At 37.1% G+C, this 19,515-nt stretch overlaps 1 protein-coding gene across 2 annotated transcripts in view; it reads left to right on the top strand.

Moving 5' to 3' along the window:
* Positions 1-19,515, top strand: part of PTPRN2 (protein tyrosine phosphatase receptor type N2) — a 637,088-nt gene that overhangs the window by 386,742 nt on the left and 230,831 nt on the right. For both annotated transcript variants that reach the window (XM_088159091.1, XM_088159088.1), the window contains exon 12: positions 15,831-15,895. In XM_088159091.1, coding sequence (XP_088015217.1) covers positions 15,831-15,895 — 65 coding nt within the window. The remainder of the gene's footprint in view (positions 1-15,830; positions 15,896-19,515) is intronic.

The following is a 19,515-nucleotide window of genomic DNA, read 5'->3' as shown; positions in this document are numbered from 1 at the left end:
AATCTCCACTTTTTTTACACTGTCTCTGAAATAACTGTGCCCGGGTAGGAATATAAATAAATAATACTGCATAGTTAATAAAGTCTTAGTTTCTCAAGAAAGTATTAATGACAATCTGTAAAGAAAATAAGTAGAAATAAGAGAAGAGACAGGAAAGAGACAGGTGAAGAATGATATGGAGCTCTTTCCCTCGCTACACGAGTCTCCTGCCTTGTGCTATGGCAGGGCAAGTTGAAAACCTGTAATTGTGCTCGCTGACAGGCTGTCTCCAGAAACAAGCGTTTGATTGTGATCATCCTTGACAAAGATATAGGGCACAGGCACCCATGGACGCCTAATTTATGGATTTTTATCTTGTTTTATAAACTGTCTGTAGGGTTAAATTGCTGAATAGGAAATGCAAAGTGAGCTGGAGACAAGGTATTTGAAAAGCAGAACTCAGGGAAGACTAATAATAATGACAGACTGAGGAGATCAGAGAGCTAAAAGACTACTTCAGCTAAATAAACAAGGAAGCCTCTGACCTCTCTGAAATCCAATAAGCTGGTTTTCAGTCTAAGAAATAATGTTGCTTTATCAGCTCATTTTTAAATGGGCCAAAGTATCAAGTGCAATGAATTGTTAGATGTACTTATAATAAAGAATCTTTCACTTAATATGTTATTTTATTGTGCACTGATTGCTGTTGTTTTCCCAAAGGTGGTTTCTCTTTTTCCCACAGAAAATTCCCTTACCTTTCTTTGGAAAAAATGCTCAAGGTAAAAAGAGAAAAAATATTTAGACCAGCTGATTTATTTAGCTCTATACTTTCATTTTACTTTCACTTATTTATTTTTATCCTTCACCCCTGGTAGTGTTTGATTACAGGTTCCATGCTGGAGTGGATATGTTAAACTATGAGTATTTTTAGAAATATTATATTTTTTCACAGCTGACAGGACATTGAGGGTTCTGGTTTTGGCAGTAGGCTGCTTGGTGACTTACACAAATCACTTTTATCTTACTCTTTCACAACTTTCCTGTCACATATGGAAGACAAAGACTTTTACTGATGCAAGTATTACTGTATAAAGGGAATGTGTCTATATTATGCAATCTCTTTCCAATCACAAAGCAGAAGCAGCTTGACATGACTTTTATGTCTAGCTGCAATTGATGCACAGCAGTTATATTTTGAGGGAGTCGAGCCAACTGCCCGTGAAAGTGTGACCCTATAAAATCAACAGGATATGGTTCCCCCTTGACAGCACCTAAATGGAGCAGGGCAGTGAAATCAGTGAGGTGGTTACGAGCTCACTCCACGTTTCAGCCCTGGGTGAACTTCTGAGTTATGACCTAAGAGTTATGCACAGAAAACTGTGCTTCAAATTAAATCTGACAAAGCTATAAGATCAAGGTGTTGGAGACAACTTGCAAACACATAAAAGAATTTTGTATGAATTCATATTTATGTATTTTATACCATGACAGTTTTATACTATGACTATAGGCAAAAAATTGTTCAGACACCTTGGCTATCATCAGCCAAGTAACCAACACTGTGCCTAGTTCATGAGTGCTCAAACAAAACTGCAAAACAGGAAAAAATGCAAGCTCAGTAGGGAAAATATGCTTTTTCCAGAGTTGAATTCTTAATAAAGTGAGATTAATTGGGCTATATTGAGATGCAGGGATGCACAGGGATGGCTTCAGCCATGGGACTGAAGCAGACACGCTCTGATAGCTTTAGCTGCAAAATGGGAAATGTTATGTATGGCTCCTACTCGTTCCTTTTGCCAAGGGCTATCATTGCCATGGCAGCTCAACAGACTGGGGCATGTGTCCAGCTGTCCCTTGTCACTGCCAGGCCCGGGGAGGGCAGAGCGTGCCAAGATGCAGAGTTCCACCTTGGCAGCCCAGACACAAACACAGATTCTGCTCTAGAGCAGTAATTTCTGTGAGAGGAGTACCAGCTGCAACTTTTATTAGCAACATCTTAGGTTCTCTCAAGTATGTGCTCTAGGCTGTGCCAGGGAGCTTGACTGGGGGTCAGATGCTGATTACATGAACAGTGGGAAGAATTGTGTTCATTAGAAACAGGTATTTTAAAGCAAATTTGAAGAAAAACCTAATAATGGAAGTAAAGGACAGTATCTACTTATCTTGTTTTCACTTTTCATGAAACCTCTTTCTCTGGTTCTCCAAAAAAATGTGTTTAACGTATGTGCAATGCTCCCTCTCTTACTGGGAGCATCTTCACATGTGGTATTATCTAGCACCCAGGTTTAAAATGGGATCAGCATCTTGAATATGAAAAGAATATCTTGATTCTGCTACAAGTAAAAAAGTAATCATGGTCCTTTTGAAAGTCAATATTAATTAATGATTAAACTTAACAGTGTATAAAATTAAAAGCTGCAAGTATGAAAAAGACCTAATGCCAAAGTCAAATCGAAAAGTCATTTTAATTGCTTTGTGTGTTGAAGGCTGAAAACATGCTGTATAATACTAACTGGTCAGAAAGATAGGTTATTTAAGTATTTTAACTTAATTGCTGTGAAAAAAGCAACCTCTGCCTACCTTATAAAAGATACTTTGAAGTAGCTTCTTCTTCACAGTTTACTGACAATTGTAAATACAAGTAATATTTGCAGTTTTTGTAATCTCTCTGGTCCAAAAGCCCTATGTGTCATATATTTGTCTCTGAATTACTACCATGCTTGCTGATAGCAAGCCTAATAATAGAATAACTTGTATGTCCTTCTCAAATACTACATTTTAGTTAGAGCAGGATTTAAAGTCATTGGGGTCTGTTCAGACTTTCATTGGATCTCCGAAGTATTCAGGGTAAAGGAAGCCTTTCAAAATATGAAATCAATACATGCATTCTGTGGCATCAGATGGTGGGGCCTCCTTTGATGCTGCTCTGCTCTCCTCTCCCAAGTACTTCATGTTCCACACCAAAGGCAACGCTTCACTTTGAACAACTGGAGTTCAAACTGTGCATAGAAAACATATTTAGATACTCTGAGTGCTTTCCCCTTCAGATGTATTAGGCTTTATAAAATTGCTGTTTTCCTTTAGCACTACTGCTGTTGAAATAATTTTAAAGTGTGGCACAGTACATAGTAAAATTGCACAAGTGATAGTGAGGCAGTTTAAAAGAATGAGGTAGATGCTATACTATGATCTATAAAATAATGGAATGATATGTTGCAATTATCTAATAGATGGTATATTCTAATTCCTTTTAATGAATTGTCATCAGTGCCTGTAATTTGTTTTAGATAGGCTTATGTCCTTAAAGTATTCTAACTACTAATATAATTCCCACCAAGTAATTCAGTGCTATATTTAAGTATTAATATATTTGGATTTAATTTAAAGATTGTAATTGATTCAAGAGTATAATGCATTATTAATGTCTATTATTTAATGTAATTTATAATATCAAACATCTTGTTGATATTTTTAAATAAGAAAATAGATGAGTAGATCATTATACACTGTGAAATTAGGGAAATGAGAGAGATGCATCTTCTCCCTGTTATCTCTGTTTCTCTTTCTTCCTTTATTGCATTTTGTTTCACAAGATATTGAAGATCTAATGAATATTCAAATATATGCAAGTCCTATTGCAGCACCATACCTCATACACACAAAACACATACACCTTACATATAATTCCATCCTACATTTATCTGCATTTACAGGACCTTGGCATTTTTATCCATTAAAGATGAGTTTTCGCAGGATTTGCATTTCTAACTTGACCGAAGGAATTATCCAGATACAAAATTACAGAACATCTAATTAAGTTAGCCATCAAAAAGAGATGAGAAACCTGTAAATTACCTTGCCTTCATCTCCTCACCCATCCTACACCTGAAAAACAACCCTCCTTTCTCCTTCCTATCCCCACTCGTAAGGCAGCAGGACATTCAGCTTCTCATTCAACCTTTGGTGCAACTAATTGCTTGAAATTGCTCATTTTTTATACTTGGCACAATGTTACCTGAAGGAGCATCAAGGCTTCCTGTGATGTGACAATGTAATATAGAGAACTGCTCTTTTTCTGGGACCCCCATTTATATGAATTCCCACAACAACCAAATCCTTTCAGCATAACCCTGGAGGTACTTGTTCCTCCTGATAATTTGTCAACTTTGTCTGTTCAGCAAATTTTATGGGGTAGGAAGTTTTTTGTACATCTTATCAATCAAAATTGATTCTTGTAATACACATAATTCTGCTTTTTTTTTTTTTACACCCAGTGGAAATACAAAAAACTTTAATATTCAGTTAGTTTCAAAACAGGCAACGAGTACTGAATGAAACAATTCATATATTAAAGTATTTTTTAACATAATTGCAGTACAAAAAAGCTCTTTAATCATTCAGAAAACAAAAATAAGATGCTGTAGTCTGTACTTAGCAAAAACCATTCTCGATATTTTAAAATTAATACAATATTTTACAACTGTTGTTTCAAGTCTTCTACTCTCTCACTTTGAATTTTTCTAGGTCAATTTTATCACTCTGTGTTAGTATTACTCACTACCATGTTATGTGCTAGACTATATAAAATTTTAAAATTATATGAATGGAGAAAATATACAGTTTTGTTTTGGGGTTTTTTTAGGAGAAAACCCAAAATTACTTTTGCGTTTGAAATTGCACTTTCAGAATCATAGGAAAACATCACTCTAAAATGTCACCTTTTTTGGTGTAGTCTGCATGACTCAGCCCGTGGTTAGGAGAGATTTCTCCTTCTTTCCATGCTGATTTTCCCACTAATTTGATATCCCCCTTCCTTGAAAGATCATCGACCTACTTCTGTATCATCAAAGTCGGTTCCTGGAGTCTTTGCATCAGCCCCCAACTGCTTTTGGGGTATCATGGCTGCATGTCACATGGATGCTGGCACTGTATTTGTATGTGAATTATATCTGTCACAGAGATTGAAGCACCCTCTGGAAGTGCCTCTCTCTGTCAGCTGTAAGGGAAGTAGCAAAGAAACTTTAACTAAATGCTTAATTTTCAGATATCTAAAACTACATTTGGAAACCACCTTTGAATTACAGATTGGAGAGTGTAGGGAGTAGCCAAACCTAACCTGAAGTCCTGAGTAATTTTTTCGGTATCCCCATCCCTCTGTGTTTGTTGGAGACACAGAACTGACCATAACAATCCTGAAACTGTTACAGGAATTAGTCACCAGGTAAAAAAGCATTAGCTGCAAAGCTCTGCATCTGGCTAAATAAAGCAAAATGATGGTAAAGTTCTGCAAAGATGAAGAACAAGACAGAAATGCCCTTCATTCCCAGTGTTCAGCAAAGCAACAGAAGGACACCAAGAAAATTCAAATTATGAAACATTCTTGATGAAATATTAATCAAACCATACTATGGTCTTAATTGCTATAATTTAACACCCTGTATGGTATAAATATTTTAGAAACGTGGTAAAATTGAACATTAAGAAGGGGTCAAGGGATAATAATATACATTAATCTTGATGGGTGAAGATGTATACCTCATACTTAATTTATGTTTATACTACAGTTCTGTGTTCCTTTTTGAAGAGTAGAGTGTGGAATAAGCTATATGTATGCATCTTATATTGAGACATGCATGTTATGTATGTATGTATTGTAGATTATTGTAGGTATTTATAAAGTACAGGGCTCTGTTTGTAATATAGATATATAGGTATATAGATATAGATATAGGTATATATAGATGATATAAATATATAAAGGAATTTTAAAATACCTTCACAACTGCATGCTCTCCTTTAGAAATCAGTCATGGATCCAGCTGTCTACAAAAGCAAGAGGGTCAGGAAATATTCAAACCACTTTCTCACAAAATTATTTCCCGAGGAAGTCATTATCTATACTGCCCTTGCAATAGCCACCTTTCTTTTTCAGTAGCAAATATGTTTTCTAAGGCTAGTTTCCGTATATTTTCATGAAAGGGAAACCCTGGAAACGGACCTGTGCTATGGCCACAGTGTCAGGCAGGAGAAAGCATGGCTTTATTCACAGTTTTAGGGGTACTTTACAGCCTGTCTTGGTAGGACAGTACCTGCCTGACACTGACAGCAGTCAGACAGAAGTCAGAAAACGTTTCACTGAGCTTTTAACTCTCCTATAGATTTTTTACCCCATAAGAATGCTATTGTGCTAATTTTTTCCCGAAAATAGCATGCAGAAATTGCTTGAAATTGCTGGCAGTCTAATAGTGACCTGTGCCCATGTATGCATAAAGCAGATAGGCATTTCATTTACATTTCTCGAAAATTGTATGCAGTAATGATTCCTATGTGTTAAATTGCATAATCCATACTAGTCTGACAGTCTTATAAAGGCTGTGGGCCAATGCCTCCTTTTGAATGTATCAGTGCCAATGCAAGAGGTTATCATACCCTTGAGAGAGGTGACTGCTGTTGTGTGTCTGCTGGTGGAACTGCTCCTGTGGTCACTCTCTAAACCACGTCAGTCCAAATTTACCAAGTAGCCTCAACTAGTTTAAATAGCAGATTTTTTGCTAATGATGCACATTTGGAAAATACAAAGGATAAGGGTATACTCATAAGAGGGTGTAGCTGGCATTTTGATGGACAGTGAGCAGTTTTATCAGCAGAGCAGACTCCTGATTCACAGCATTAGTCCACAGCCTCTCTCTGTCAATTCACCTGTCTTCTTTAGTTTGAATATTTCTGCAGTTGCTTATGATTTCTTTTTAAAGATGCAGTTTGACAAAATTCTTTTCTTCTGAGATGTAAGATTCCCACACAAAGCGCACAGAGATCTGGGACACAGAATGGCGTTTTTCCCAAGGAGAGGTTTATAATCAGATTTATAACCTGCTCAGATGGAACTGGCACCATGGGGAGTGGCACAGCCCAGGTAGCCTTTTCTACACTTTGAAGGGATGTCCTAAAAAATATATAGTGTTGTTAGAGGAGGAATGCTGCCAGCAGAAACTCATTCCAATGTGCACTGGGTTAAACCTACCACAAAGGAGAGACCTCTCCATCATCACCATTTACAGAATGGGAAAGCTTTGTTTTTGCTTGCAGCACTTCTGGGACAGCTGATCAGTGTCCTGTCCTGCCATTTCTCCTTATTTTAAACCCTGCCAATAAGTCTCTTCTGCCCCTAACAGTGAAACGGTGAAAGTGCTGCAGCTTTTAAAGGATTTATAAAGCTTAGCTGAACACATCACTTCCCATGCCAAAAAATAAGAGAAAGACTGTTGTGTGGATGGAGGCAGCTTTGGCACTCTGCTCTTCTGTTGCCTAATATCCATTCCTTGTTATCTCTACCTCTCTGCCACCAATTAGTGTCTCCACTCATTTGGTAGATGGAAGCTCTTTTGCACAGGAACCACCTTTAAGTAGCATGTTTGCACAGTGCCTTTGGCACAGTGATGCTGGCCATGGAAAGCATTGTAGATGAGGTTGTAGTAATCATAATATTTTCAGTACTGCAAAGTAGCCATTCTTCACACACTTAGATCTTTCCTGTTGCATCCTTCTCCTCATTCCCATCAAATGTGCACACCTGCAGACACAGGCACATTCTAATCCTGTAAATGCATTTAGGACACAGTTATCTCTGTAGGCAAGCATTTGTCTTCCTTATTTTGCACTTCACCCATCCAAGGATAAAAATAATGGTTTTTATTACATTATTAAAGTTTGTATTCTTCAAAAAATATTTGGCCTGTATTTTTCCATTCTTGCTGATTTTCAAGAATTCCGTTTAAAGGTAGTGAAGTAGCCTCCAGAATTTCATGAAAGCAGAATTATGAAAAACTGTTTTCTAAAAGCTAACTGGGCAAGTTAACATCATCTGTATTCACTCTCATCTGAAAGCTTTATTGTGACTTTTGTTACTAGTGGCATCCTTGGTAATAAATATTTTCATTTTATTCTGAGGCATAGCAAATAGATTTTGTTAGTGAATGACCTTGTGCATTAGCTGTGCTATTCATGATTTAGTGAGCCAGTCAGTTGAAATATTGCTAATGTTTTTTGTGACTCAGTCTTGTTACATTTGTGCCACGAGGATGACATTAAGTGTAGTCGTAGATGAATAACAAATAACGTGTCTCGAAGTTGTGTTTTGGATCATTAAAGAAATGAACCTACAGGGTGCTGTTTTATTAACTGAGGAAATGACTGGGAACAAAATGACAGTTCTTGAATGTGTATTTATTAAAAATAACATTTGGCATGCTGAGAATTAGTGGTAGTGTCCGTTAAATTTTTCATAAACCAGTGCAAATACACCACAGTGTCCATCCAAAGATTTTGACAGACTTTAAATAAGTGCAAGAATAAATCATGCATTTCTTACTGTTTCAGGCTAAGACTCAAAATGGTGCAAGCTGGAGAGTGCTAAAAAAACTAGAGCATAACAAAGATGAGGATTAATAATTATATGCTAATATAGGTATTTTAAAATATTATGTATTATAATGTGAAAGAAGGTCAGTGTACTTTCCAAGGATACCCTAGGGAGGAGTAGATTGCTTCTTTAAAAGTGCAGCAACTATTCTTGGTTTTGTTTTTCTGAGTCTGTCCCTTTCTTTTGTGTTAAAAAATAATGGAAACTCTAGAATGAGTACATTGTAGACTTCTGGAGAGATGGTTTAGTCCTTTCCTTTGCCCCAGTAACACATCTTCTATTCTAAAGAAACCACAGGTCAGTTAAGTTCCAGATAACAGGCTTTCCTGAATTTCTACAAAGCTACAAGCATAAATATCAACCTCTGGATGACTTCAGTGGTTCTTTCTGCTTATTTTAAAAAATTAATCACAAAGAGATGTGTTGGATATCCTGAGAGATCAAAATGATTTATATGGAAGGAGAGACTATTCAAATAGAAGGAAAAAGCAGATACAAAACTAGAATATTAGCTACTCTTGAAAAGCTGAGTTACTGCTATTATCTGCTTCGGGTTTTTTTGGTAGTATTTTCAGCCCTGGAAAATTAAAGCAATCTGTTGGATTCTTGATTATAAATAAACAGGGCAGAAAACCTATTCTTCTATACTGTTATTCCAAAACCTTGTGTATTTCGAAGGAAAAAGCTGTAGCCTCAAGCTTGTCTAATGTGCTGTTGCTTTTCAGAGTGTGGTGAAGGTGAGGTGGCCGAGAGTGCTCTGCATGGGAAGGGCTAAGGAAGGACCAGGTGGTTTTTCTTGCCACCCATCCCCTCGGACCAGCAATCTTGCTTTCTGGTTTTTAAATGTTAAGTTTGGACATATGATGGTGAATTTTGACGTTAAACTATAAGGGGGGACTTCAAAAAGGACAATTAATAGTTGATCTAGACATTAGCAATCATCCAAGCATAATTCTGCAGAGAAGCACTGCCCTGGTAGTCACAGCACTTTGGTCTACCTGAACCTGCTCTCCTCCAGTTTCAGCTCAAAATCCTGCAATTTGTTTCATCTGAATTTTCTGTTCAGAGCTGAAACTTGTCAAGGAATATTTATGTGAACAAATTTTGATGTGAAAAGTGGAATGGCACTTCTTTTTTTTTTCATTTTCTGCTAACACCAGCTGAATAGGTACAACTTTTGCTATAAATAATGGATAAGTGTTTTAAGTATGCAAGAGAGTTGTTACACATACATGCACTGCACTCTGTCAAGTAATGTGCAACATTGAATTGTCACTGATAAAATGGTCAGTAGTGTTAAAAACTGTCACTGTTAACCATTCATTGAAATATATTTTGTTTCTAAAGCACATACAACGTGTAACATAAATATATATATACATATATACACAGATATATGCACATATATAACATATGATATACACCCAGAGCATAGTTATTTTTGTTATTTCTCAAAACTCTTCTTTTGATGGACACCAATCTGCTTATATTATTTAAGAGAATACTTTTTATAATGGGTTCCTGAAGCTCTGCCAAAAAGAAGTATTTAGGATAGATAAAGGTTTTTCATTCCTGCAGTTCTAATTCATGTAAACTGGGTTTGTTCATACTTCAGAAACAGAATCATCCTCACACCACACCTCAAAAATCCCTCCCTCCCTGGAGCCACGGAATTATCTATTGAAATGTTTTACTGCTGAAGCATTTTGGAGCTTGTGTACATGTGTTTCTTGCAAGGAAATACCTGTGGAAAAAAAATAGAATTGGTTGATGCAGCAGCCCTTTCCAGGCATATCTATATCTATATCTATATCTATATCTATATCTATATCTATATCTATATCTATATCTATATCTATATCTATATCTATATCTATATCTATATCTATATCTATATATCTATCTGTCATAAATAAACTATACCAATCTTAGGATGGGATAAGTAAATCTCTGGTGATATCTATTTACTTCTCTTGACAAGGCAGGGAATTTGACTGATTTCTTAGTTGAGATAGCAAATTTTGTAGAGATGGATCCCATCATGAAGCAAAAAAGCTCCAGAGAAATAAAAAAATGTCATTTCATACATCCCAAACTCCTTTACTACAATTTAAATATCCGATTTTAGAATAGCACTGTGCTCATTTTAAAGGAAAGTTAAAGGAAGATATACAATTGAGCAGTTATTTATTGAAGAAGTGGAAATAAGTCAATACAAGCAGTCATTCAGAAAGGATGTGTTTAAAATACATCCCTAATCTATGCAAAGACATAGGTACTTGAGGTCCTGCATAAAAGCATTGCTGCTCTATCCTTGATTATACCTGGGCATGGGTGTAAGAGGTAGATGGTTTAGAGTGGGAAAAGTGAATAAGTTTAAAAAATATACAGCTCTTGACAGTTATTCAAGTATGGCCCAATTTCCCACTTAGGGCAACATGCAGTGTTGCCATTTCCCTGACAAAGGGATTTTGTGTGTATTTTTTGTACAGAATTAAAGACAAACAGAGATGGAAAATTCCTTGATTGTGAGCATGGAAATTTAGCTGCCTCACACCAAAATCTGTGAGAATGCAAAGGTGTACAGGGAGTGGTGAACATGGTCTGAATTTCCATCTGCTGGTTTTATTGGCTAGAGCAGGTTATAAAGGATGTGTGCTCTCAAAATTGCTGGAGATGCAAACAATATTTTAAATTACTCCAGGCAGCAAGGTGCTGCATCTGAACAGATTGAAAGCTGAAATGTTGATATCAGAAATTAAATTAATGCACATGAGATTGAAACAATATCTAATTAAAATCACTTGAAAAATGACTTGAAAATTGAATATGACATAGTATTTAGCAGGCTGTTGCTAGCACAGCGATGTGGCTTTGACTTTTCTGCAACCATTTCCATTCCAGGCCTGGCTGCCAGTTAAATGGAAATTACACCTGAAGCAGCTATCTCATGCCATCACCCTGTAAAGACTGGAGGACAAAATACCTTCTGCTTCTAGCTTGTGCACTTCTTCCTCACAAATTGCATTGTAAGATTTAGTATAGGCAGCCTTCTCATTTTGTCTGGCAACTTGAGTTGGTCATTCTTGCTCTGAGTTGATGCATTTTAAATATTCCATGTTGTGCTTTTGACTTGCTGTGTATATACATGGCACAGTGGCCCTGCCAAAGACAAAGGCACTCTCTCTGAACCATGCTATGAAGAAACTTTCCAAATATTCAAGGGCTCCTTGTAGGGGAGGAGAAAGAAAAGTCTAACTTGAGGTAAATAAGTGTAACATTTTCATGTCTTAAAGATACTTGTTAAAAAGCTAAAACCTGTAATAAGCACCATCTCTCTGAAATTCCCTTCCTCCTTATCTCTTTCCTCTTCTCAGAGAGGAAAATAAATTAAATTCTTCTAAATGTGGCTCTTTGAAAAGAGCTTTGCAACAAGCTGATGGGAGGAAAACAGTGGTTGTAGAATTCATCTGACAGCCTACAGTAAATGTGAATTAGTTGCTCTCAGTTTATTGACTGAGAGCAGTCAATATGGTTTACAAGTCTTAGAGCATGAATTGGCTCATTCTAAAATGGGCAGCTAATAGAGGTCAGGGGAACCATATGCCCATGAGTACTTTTTTTCCTACATTCAATTAAATACAACACACACTCAAAAATCAAGTTTTCCTTGTGAGTGATGCCATCTTACCAGAAACATTTTTCATCTTTAAGTGTGGTTTCTTCTTTGGGGTAGGTAAATCCTGCAACAGCCTGGGAGACAAACTGGGAAGGCTTCCTGCTGAATCCCTTTCCCTGGTTCCCTTCCCTCACTCTTGCCAGTGTGTGCTCCCATGAGTGCAGTTGTGCTTGGCAGCCTGCTTGATAGAAAACTTTCTTCCAGAAGTGCAGTAATGAGGCTGGAGCTCTGCTCAGAGCCCTCCATAATTTGCTCCTTCTAATAAGTGATGGACTCTGAGGTTAAACCTGCCAAAGCTACGCACTCCAACTCCTGACCGTGCCACTGACAGATAACTTTGCTAAAGGAAATAAATGTTTGCCCTCAGAAAACACATCAGACCTCCCTCAGGTTAGTGAAGACTGAGCAGTGACAATCCCTACCCTTCAACACTCAGCAACACCCTCATCATGCTCTCTAATAGAGCAAAGCCATTAAGTTGTCCCCATTGTAATTTAGATCACAGAAGAGACTTCCACAGATTCTTTCAGGTTAAAATAACTGGTATACAGAGAGTAGGCAAAATTATTCCTCTGTAGCTACGTGCTTAATTATATGGAATACTGCATAAATTGTCAAGTGCAAAGAATTATTCTGATAAATTAAAATACTAATTAAATAGGCTATTGCAGAATTTTGAGAACATTATAGGGCTCCGCTTCTTCAGGTAATTTGCATATCCTTCATCTAGTGAATTTAATTTAAAGGCCTCCCTTTTTGTGTGTTTGGAAGCCGTTTTTGTTTCAATGGAAAATTAAAAAATGGATTTATATGTTGCTAACTGGTTCGAGGGGGATTTTGTTGGGATTTTTTTCTTTTTCTTTTTTTTTTAATTTTGAATAGCTTTTCTTATTATGCCTCTTTGCTGATGAGTTTGCCAGTTCTCCATTAGTATTATAGGACTTTAAACTGTGACCATAAAAAAATAACTTCGATGAAATGAGCAATATACTGTGTTACCCAGAGCTGTAATTTCTACTTTCATAAAATTTGCAACTGAAACATCAGCTGCTGTGTACTCGTATTTGAATAAAAGCTAGTAGTTAGTACACTAAAATATTTTCAAAAATTTGGGCCAATTTTCAGAGAATTAGTAGCTTGTTCTTAATATCTGAATACATTTTCCCACCACTTCTTCCATCTATCTATATTGTGTCTCCTTGTTTTAAATTCTCCATTAGAGTTCTGCATAGAAAAGGTTAAATGGTTGTATTCACCATTCCACAGCTTGAAACAGCTGCTTGGTATGTAGTTGCTGCTTCAGCTTCAGCACCATTTTTGACAGAATTTCTTGACCTTCCTGGGCAGCTTGTGGAGTTCAAGGTTAGCTCAGATTCTCTCCTGTACACGCCAGAGACTGTCGGCTGCGTCTCTCTCCACAATCTGACAGAGCCTGGGCTTGACCATTTTCCGGTTATGATTTAATCAATAACACCTCGTGCCTTCATGCCTCCTAATTTTGGCAGGGTTTGTGTTAGCATGGCTGTCAGACCTGTCCTTTGTGTCTCAGCCAATATCAAGGGGGAAAGCAGGGGTATTAAGCAAACCTTTTTTGTTGTTGTTTTTTAATATCAAAGCTTCAATAATTAATGTCTGCAGGAAACCTATGAAAAGGAGGTCAAATCAGTAATAGTAATTATAAAATTCAGCGATTCAGCAGACCCAATATTTTCTATTAACTGTTCATGTGGTAAGAAATTACACAGTGGGAGTTACGCTTTGTTGTTTACTTATAGCCATTTATTTTGCAGCCACTCTGCTGTGCAGTTTTCTTTATCCTAAGCTGCCAAAGAATCCTTTGTGGGACCATTCAGTTTCTTTGAAGGAGGCTGTGGAACTTTCTCATTTTATAAATCTTCTATTTTTGCACTTGGTGGAAATCTGCCTTTAATGTGTTTTCTGGGTGTGAGGTGGTCAGTGTGCTAGCATGGCATATCTTTGTAAAGATTTACTTATTTTTTTGGAAATTCATACTGCACAAGATATACAATGCTGCAAAACGTAGTCTCAAATTTCATGTTTCAGTCAACTTGCCTTCAAGTGGTCCCTTTAGCTCTGGGTGGAATAAATATGTTTGTGAATGTATAAAGCATGACACAGGTGTTAAGTATGTGAGTATTGCATGCGGGTTTTAGGCTGTCATTCAGCAAAACATGCATTTAAGCTTTCTTAGTTTGGGGCTCCATGTTCCTCTCCGTTTAATCAGCATATTAAAAAGTGCAAAAATAAAACATCTGGGTCTAAAAGGTGTACAGAGCTTTCTTTGTTTAAATTGAGGGTAATATTCACCCCTTGAGGAAGGCATTCAGAAAAGTTTTTCTGTGTTAGAATTGCTAGAGGTGTAACTTCTTGAGTCTTTGCATGTACAAACTCTTACAAAAAGCTTTCCATAAGTGGTGAGACGGAGCCTCATGATCCGACTTACCTCTGGAATAAATGTGAGTCATTTGTGTTACACTTTTGACAAACCAGTTCACAATAATCTTTTAGCAATGTCTTCTGCAATCTGAGCTGTTTTGAATGTTTCAAATGGCAACAATTAAAGAGAATTTTTCACAAATAAAAAAAAAGTTAATTCCGTTAAGTATTTTCATGTAAATTTACAGTGTGCAGTATGTCCTAGCACTTCTTGACCTTTCTGATTGGAAGGTTTGCTTTAGGCAACCAAAATTAAGGAGCTGCATCTATCAAATTTTGTTCATAATCAAAGAAAAGAGGTAGGTGCCTGCAGATATGTGTGAGATGTGTGGGGTGACTCACCACATTAAATGTGCATCCCTTTCCAAAGACAGCAGAGAGAACCCAGATGACTCACTTGGATTACAGGCAGCTAAAGGAAGGAGAGGTTAACAAGGCTGCAAGGCTTCATTGCTCCTCATAAATAAATCAAGCCAGGTGCCTGGGGTTTGGCCACAAGTCCAACTCACACAGTTTGCATCTGGAAGGTTAAAATCTTCCCATCCAGAATGGGATGGCATTTCCCATGCATCCAGCTAGGAATAATCTCATCCTTGTGCTGTTCCCAGAATCATGGTGGAGCACTGTTTTTGAGGCTGCTAACAGTCACAGGACAAAATCATATCAGACCATTTAAGAGGGTGGGCAATTGTACAACAGTGCTCAAGCTCATGCCCTGAATATATTTGGGTTGCAAGTATAATTGTAGTCTTAGTCATTATTACCTGAATTTAACTGTTTTATGCTGGGTTGCTTATTTTAGTTTTTAATGCTTTTAGTGATATAGATGCTGAAAAAGAGAAAAAACTAAATTTGAAAAAACTTGTGCATTGCATCCTTGTGGTGTGAAACAAACTCTCTATTTTACCTGTGACATAAGAGTCTGTATCTGTTGTGAACAGTCCTGTGCTGTTCTCATGGTAAACCACTGCTCTGCTTTTCAATGCAAGGAAGTGGGAATTATCCTCAGAAAAGAACTTTCCAAACAAATTGTGCATCTGTGTTAAATGTGCAATATTTTGCAAAATAGAATTAGCTTGGCTTTCTTTTCACATAATAATGAGCAATTAATAACATAAATATGCATTCAAAAACTGACTAGCAGAGCTGCTCTCAGGGAAAGATATTCCATTGATGGAATAGGTAGGAACTTTCATTAATATATTGATGAGGGAAAGAAGTTTGGTGGGAAATGCTATAACATCATACATATTCCAGCTTTCCTTTAACTCTCTCAATTTTAATTTTTCCTTACAGCCATAAACAAAGAGAAGCTTGAAAAAACAACTGGACTGAAAATTCTGCAGACTGGTGTGGGGGAGGTAAGTGGCTTTCAGGCATTTTACATTCTCAAAAATATTTTAGTTATTGGGATTTTTTAAAGAAATTCTGGAGCTCATGAACGTTTGTGAGCTACCAGTCTCATAGTGCTAAGGGCCTTTTTATGATACAGTTGCATCTGTCAAAATACAATCTGCTGCACAAATAGCACTGTATCCCACAGAGAAAAAAAAAATACCATCCTTATGAGAAAAATGCAGCCAGCTTTAAGAAATGCAGTTTTTGCTTTGTTGTATCACAGGAAATAAGTCCCCAAAGATGAACACAGCAACTGAAGTCATCATATTATTCCCCTTGGTTTTGATGGAGTGCTATCTCATCTAGGTCAGTGGAATCTTAAATTTGGGGTAAAGAATCTGTAGATTTTAGAGAGAATCTGACATCTGAATATCTCTCTTATTTTGGATGTAACTTGAAACATAAATAAAACATGTGTCTGTTATTATAGTGCTATCACTAAGCAAAAACTCCACTAAGCAGTTCATCATTTATTAATAAACATGATGCTATCTGCTAAGAAACTTGTATGAACTACAGTTGATTGCTAATTCTCGTGCTAATTTTGTGTACACAGTTATCTTTTTTTTTTCCTTTTCATTTAAGTAATTTTGCTAGTGGTGAATGCTCACAGGGCTAGGCAAATGCCTTTTTCTCATGATTGCATTATTCTCAGTATTAAAAATAATGAATAACTAACTTCTAATGTACTGAAGGAATAGGTTGTTTTCTTTTTTTACTGCTTTTTGGGGTTTATATTTCTGATTTTTATCAGTTCATGCCTAAGAACTTAATTTGACAAGATTCGTGAGCTTCACTGTGCAACTTCATTCACATTTTTTAAAGACTTGGTCCTGAAGAGGTAATAACACTGCAGCCTGCTGTGATGCTGAGGGCTAAAGCTGAAAGAATTAGAACTTGGAAACAAAAATAGGTGAAATTATCAGAAGATGAAAGCCACAATCTCTCCTTAATTGATTTACCTAGGAATGTTTCTTATAGGTGCATAACCTTAGAAACTGGGAAGTACATCCTGGGGCATGGCTGTGCCCCTTAGTCTGTGTCCTGGCTTCAGGCCAGGCTGAAGTTTGTGGTTGTGCTTTCTGCAGCCCTGGTTTCTGTTAAATAACAGGAGAGGCAGGGTTGGGATACAGGCTGTGGAAGCCAAACTCAGAGTTATTTTACCCAATGAGACTCATCCATGCTAATGAAATACCTCCATGTGTTTTGTGCAGTTCTAGCCATTGAATGGATTCCAGTCTGCTGAGAAATCAGCTGAAGAATGAAAGCCCACTTTAGATGCTTACTGTTAAATCAGTTTTTGTATTATATGTGGTCAATGGAGAAAGAATTCCTTTTTGGATAGTTGGAATGCAGGAAGTTTTCACCTGCTAATTGTATCATTAATCTCCATTGTAGCACTAGGGTTGCTGTAACCATGGTAGTCTAAGCATGTGCTGGAGCTATGACCTTAAGCACTGCCTAGATTCTAAGACCAGCTAGCAGAGTGGGAAAAATTGAACAGTTCTCAGGCCAGAGACCTCACCAGTCTGATTCTTGTGTTTGGTTCAGAAAAAGTCACGTAGAACTCACCTTCCATATACTTAGACCATCGTAACTTTTAATAAAAACCGCTGATACAACTTGGATTAATGAAGACTTTGACACAATTTTGTGCTTTACACTCTACCAAATATGTATTATTAGAAGGCAAAAAGTGCAAACTGGTTAACCCAAGTGAAGCAGACATCTTAGCCTAAATATATTCTAGGTTATATCTGAAAGAGGGTGATCAGCAGAGAAAGAACCAAGTGGTTTGGACCAAGTAAGGTGATGGAAGAACATTTATTCAGCTGCTTATGTATTTTGTTGGATGTGAATTCTCCCAGCTGTGTACATTCCCCTTTCTAAGTCTTATCAGATATGATTGTGTAGCTAATGAATACATTTCTATGGTCTCACATAAATAAAAAATAGAGGAGTGCTGTAACCAAGCTGTTTCTCTGTTGATACAATATCAGATTCAGGCTATTTCAGGTTACATTTAACTATGGTAATCCAATTTTGCACTTTGTGTTTTATTCACCCTGGTGAATAATTATTATTGAAATAATAGAAAGTATGTATTTAAAGATAATGATGGAGCTTCTTATTGAGCAAGGATTCCTTTTACTTCACACTGGAATTAGGAATGGAGTTATATATAATAGTGACAGTAAATCAAAGTCAAGATGCTCTAATCAAAAATACTTTAAAACTTTAGTAGAGAATGAGAAATGGCCTTTTTGTTTGGACAGCAGGTGAGATGCATGACAAAGTTAATGGATATATAATCTTCACATGCAAGCCTGTAAAATAAAAAGGATTGATTTTGCAAGGCAATTTTCATATCTGAAATACCTCAAGAGAAATATAGCCCAGATGGTAGTGGCAAATGGAGCTGCTGTCCAAACAAATGCAGGAACTCTCCTAAGCTCAGCAGTAATTCATGTGTGGCTCTGGACAGTGGAATCTGTTTTAGGTGTCGATCTATGATAACAGGATTTGTGTCTCAGTAAGGAATGTGTGGACACTAGTGACTTCCCAGGCCTTGGCTGTGCTAGAATGAAACTGTCTCTTCCTCTGTGGAGATGAGAAATGCTTCTCAGAGCTCCTCAATCTCTCTTTCTTTCCCCTATCTCAAGAAAAACATTTCAAAAGCAACAACAGATTATAAAATTCACACCAAGCTTACTGAGCCAATCAGTCAAGTCCAGGGAGGGCTGATGAATTGCTTTTATGTCACTGCATAAACATGTGCTATATAGTCATTAACAACATGGGTCTGGAGTCTACACAGCTGCAATGCAGTTCATCATCTTTATGTCATGTGAAAGATTTCCACAGCTTGTGATTCTTGTGGCTGAGCCTGAGTTAGCTGCAGTGTCAGCATAGGGCTGGCTCTGCTTTAGCAGGACTAAAAACAAGTTCCTAACTGTGGCTTCAAAAGCTGCTCATGTTTCAGGGTGGTGGCTTAAAAGTTCTGTGCCTTTCATGGGAAGGTGTGGGTGATAAAGGGAAAAGCCTTGCCTGGACTGTGGGCAAGCAGAGCTTCTTTCAGGCCATTACAGAGCAGAGTTTGCTGGTATTTCCAGAGCACATCCATCTCAACATCAAACATTTGCAACAGAATATTCAAGAGTACAGGGATCCAGAGAGTTAGATTGGAGTTTGTTATGATGTGTATCACTCTTAAAATGAGAATTGTTTTGACACTTATCTTGTTTGCAGGAAGGCTGTTATACCAGAAAACCAGAATAACTCTGCTGTAGAGAAAACCCATGCTGAGGTTGTGATCTTGAGGATCTGTGCATTGCTGTAGTACTGACTATCTCTGGAATTATATTTGCCAAGATATTTCTTTTTTATTTGCAGTTTTCCAGCACCTATAACAGAAGCTGGAAAAAACTAAAACTAAAAAACCTGTAGAACTCTACAGTATCCATGAGAGATTTGTTGGTCTCATTGCCATGCATGTTTGTGCCACACAAATCCATCATGAGCATTTCACACCTTCTTGTTTATTCAGATACAATGAAGCTTTGAGGTATTTTCTTTTGATCTC

This window comes from Sturnus vulgaris, chromosome 1 (genome assembly GCF_052056855.1).
Source record: "Sturnus vulgaris isolate bStuVul1 chromosome 1, bStuVul1.hap1, whole genome shotgun sequence".
NCBI classification, from domain to species: Eukaryota; Metazoa; Chordata; class Aves; order Passeriformes; family Sturnidae; genus Sturnus; species Sturnus vulgaris.
This window is presented reverse-complemented; position numbering and strand designations above follow the sequence as displayed.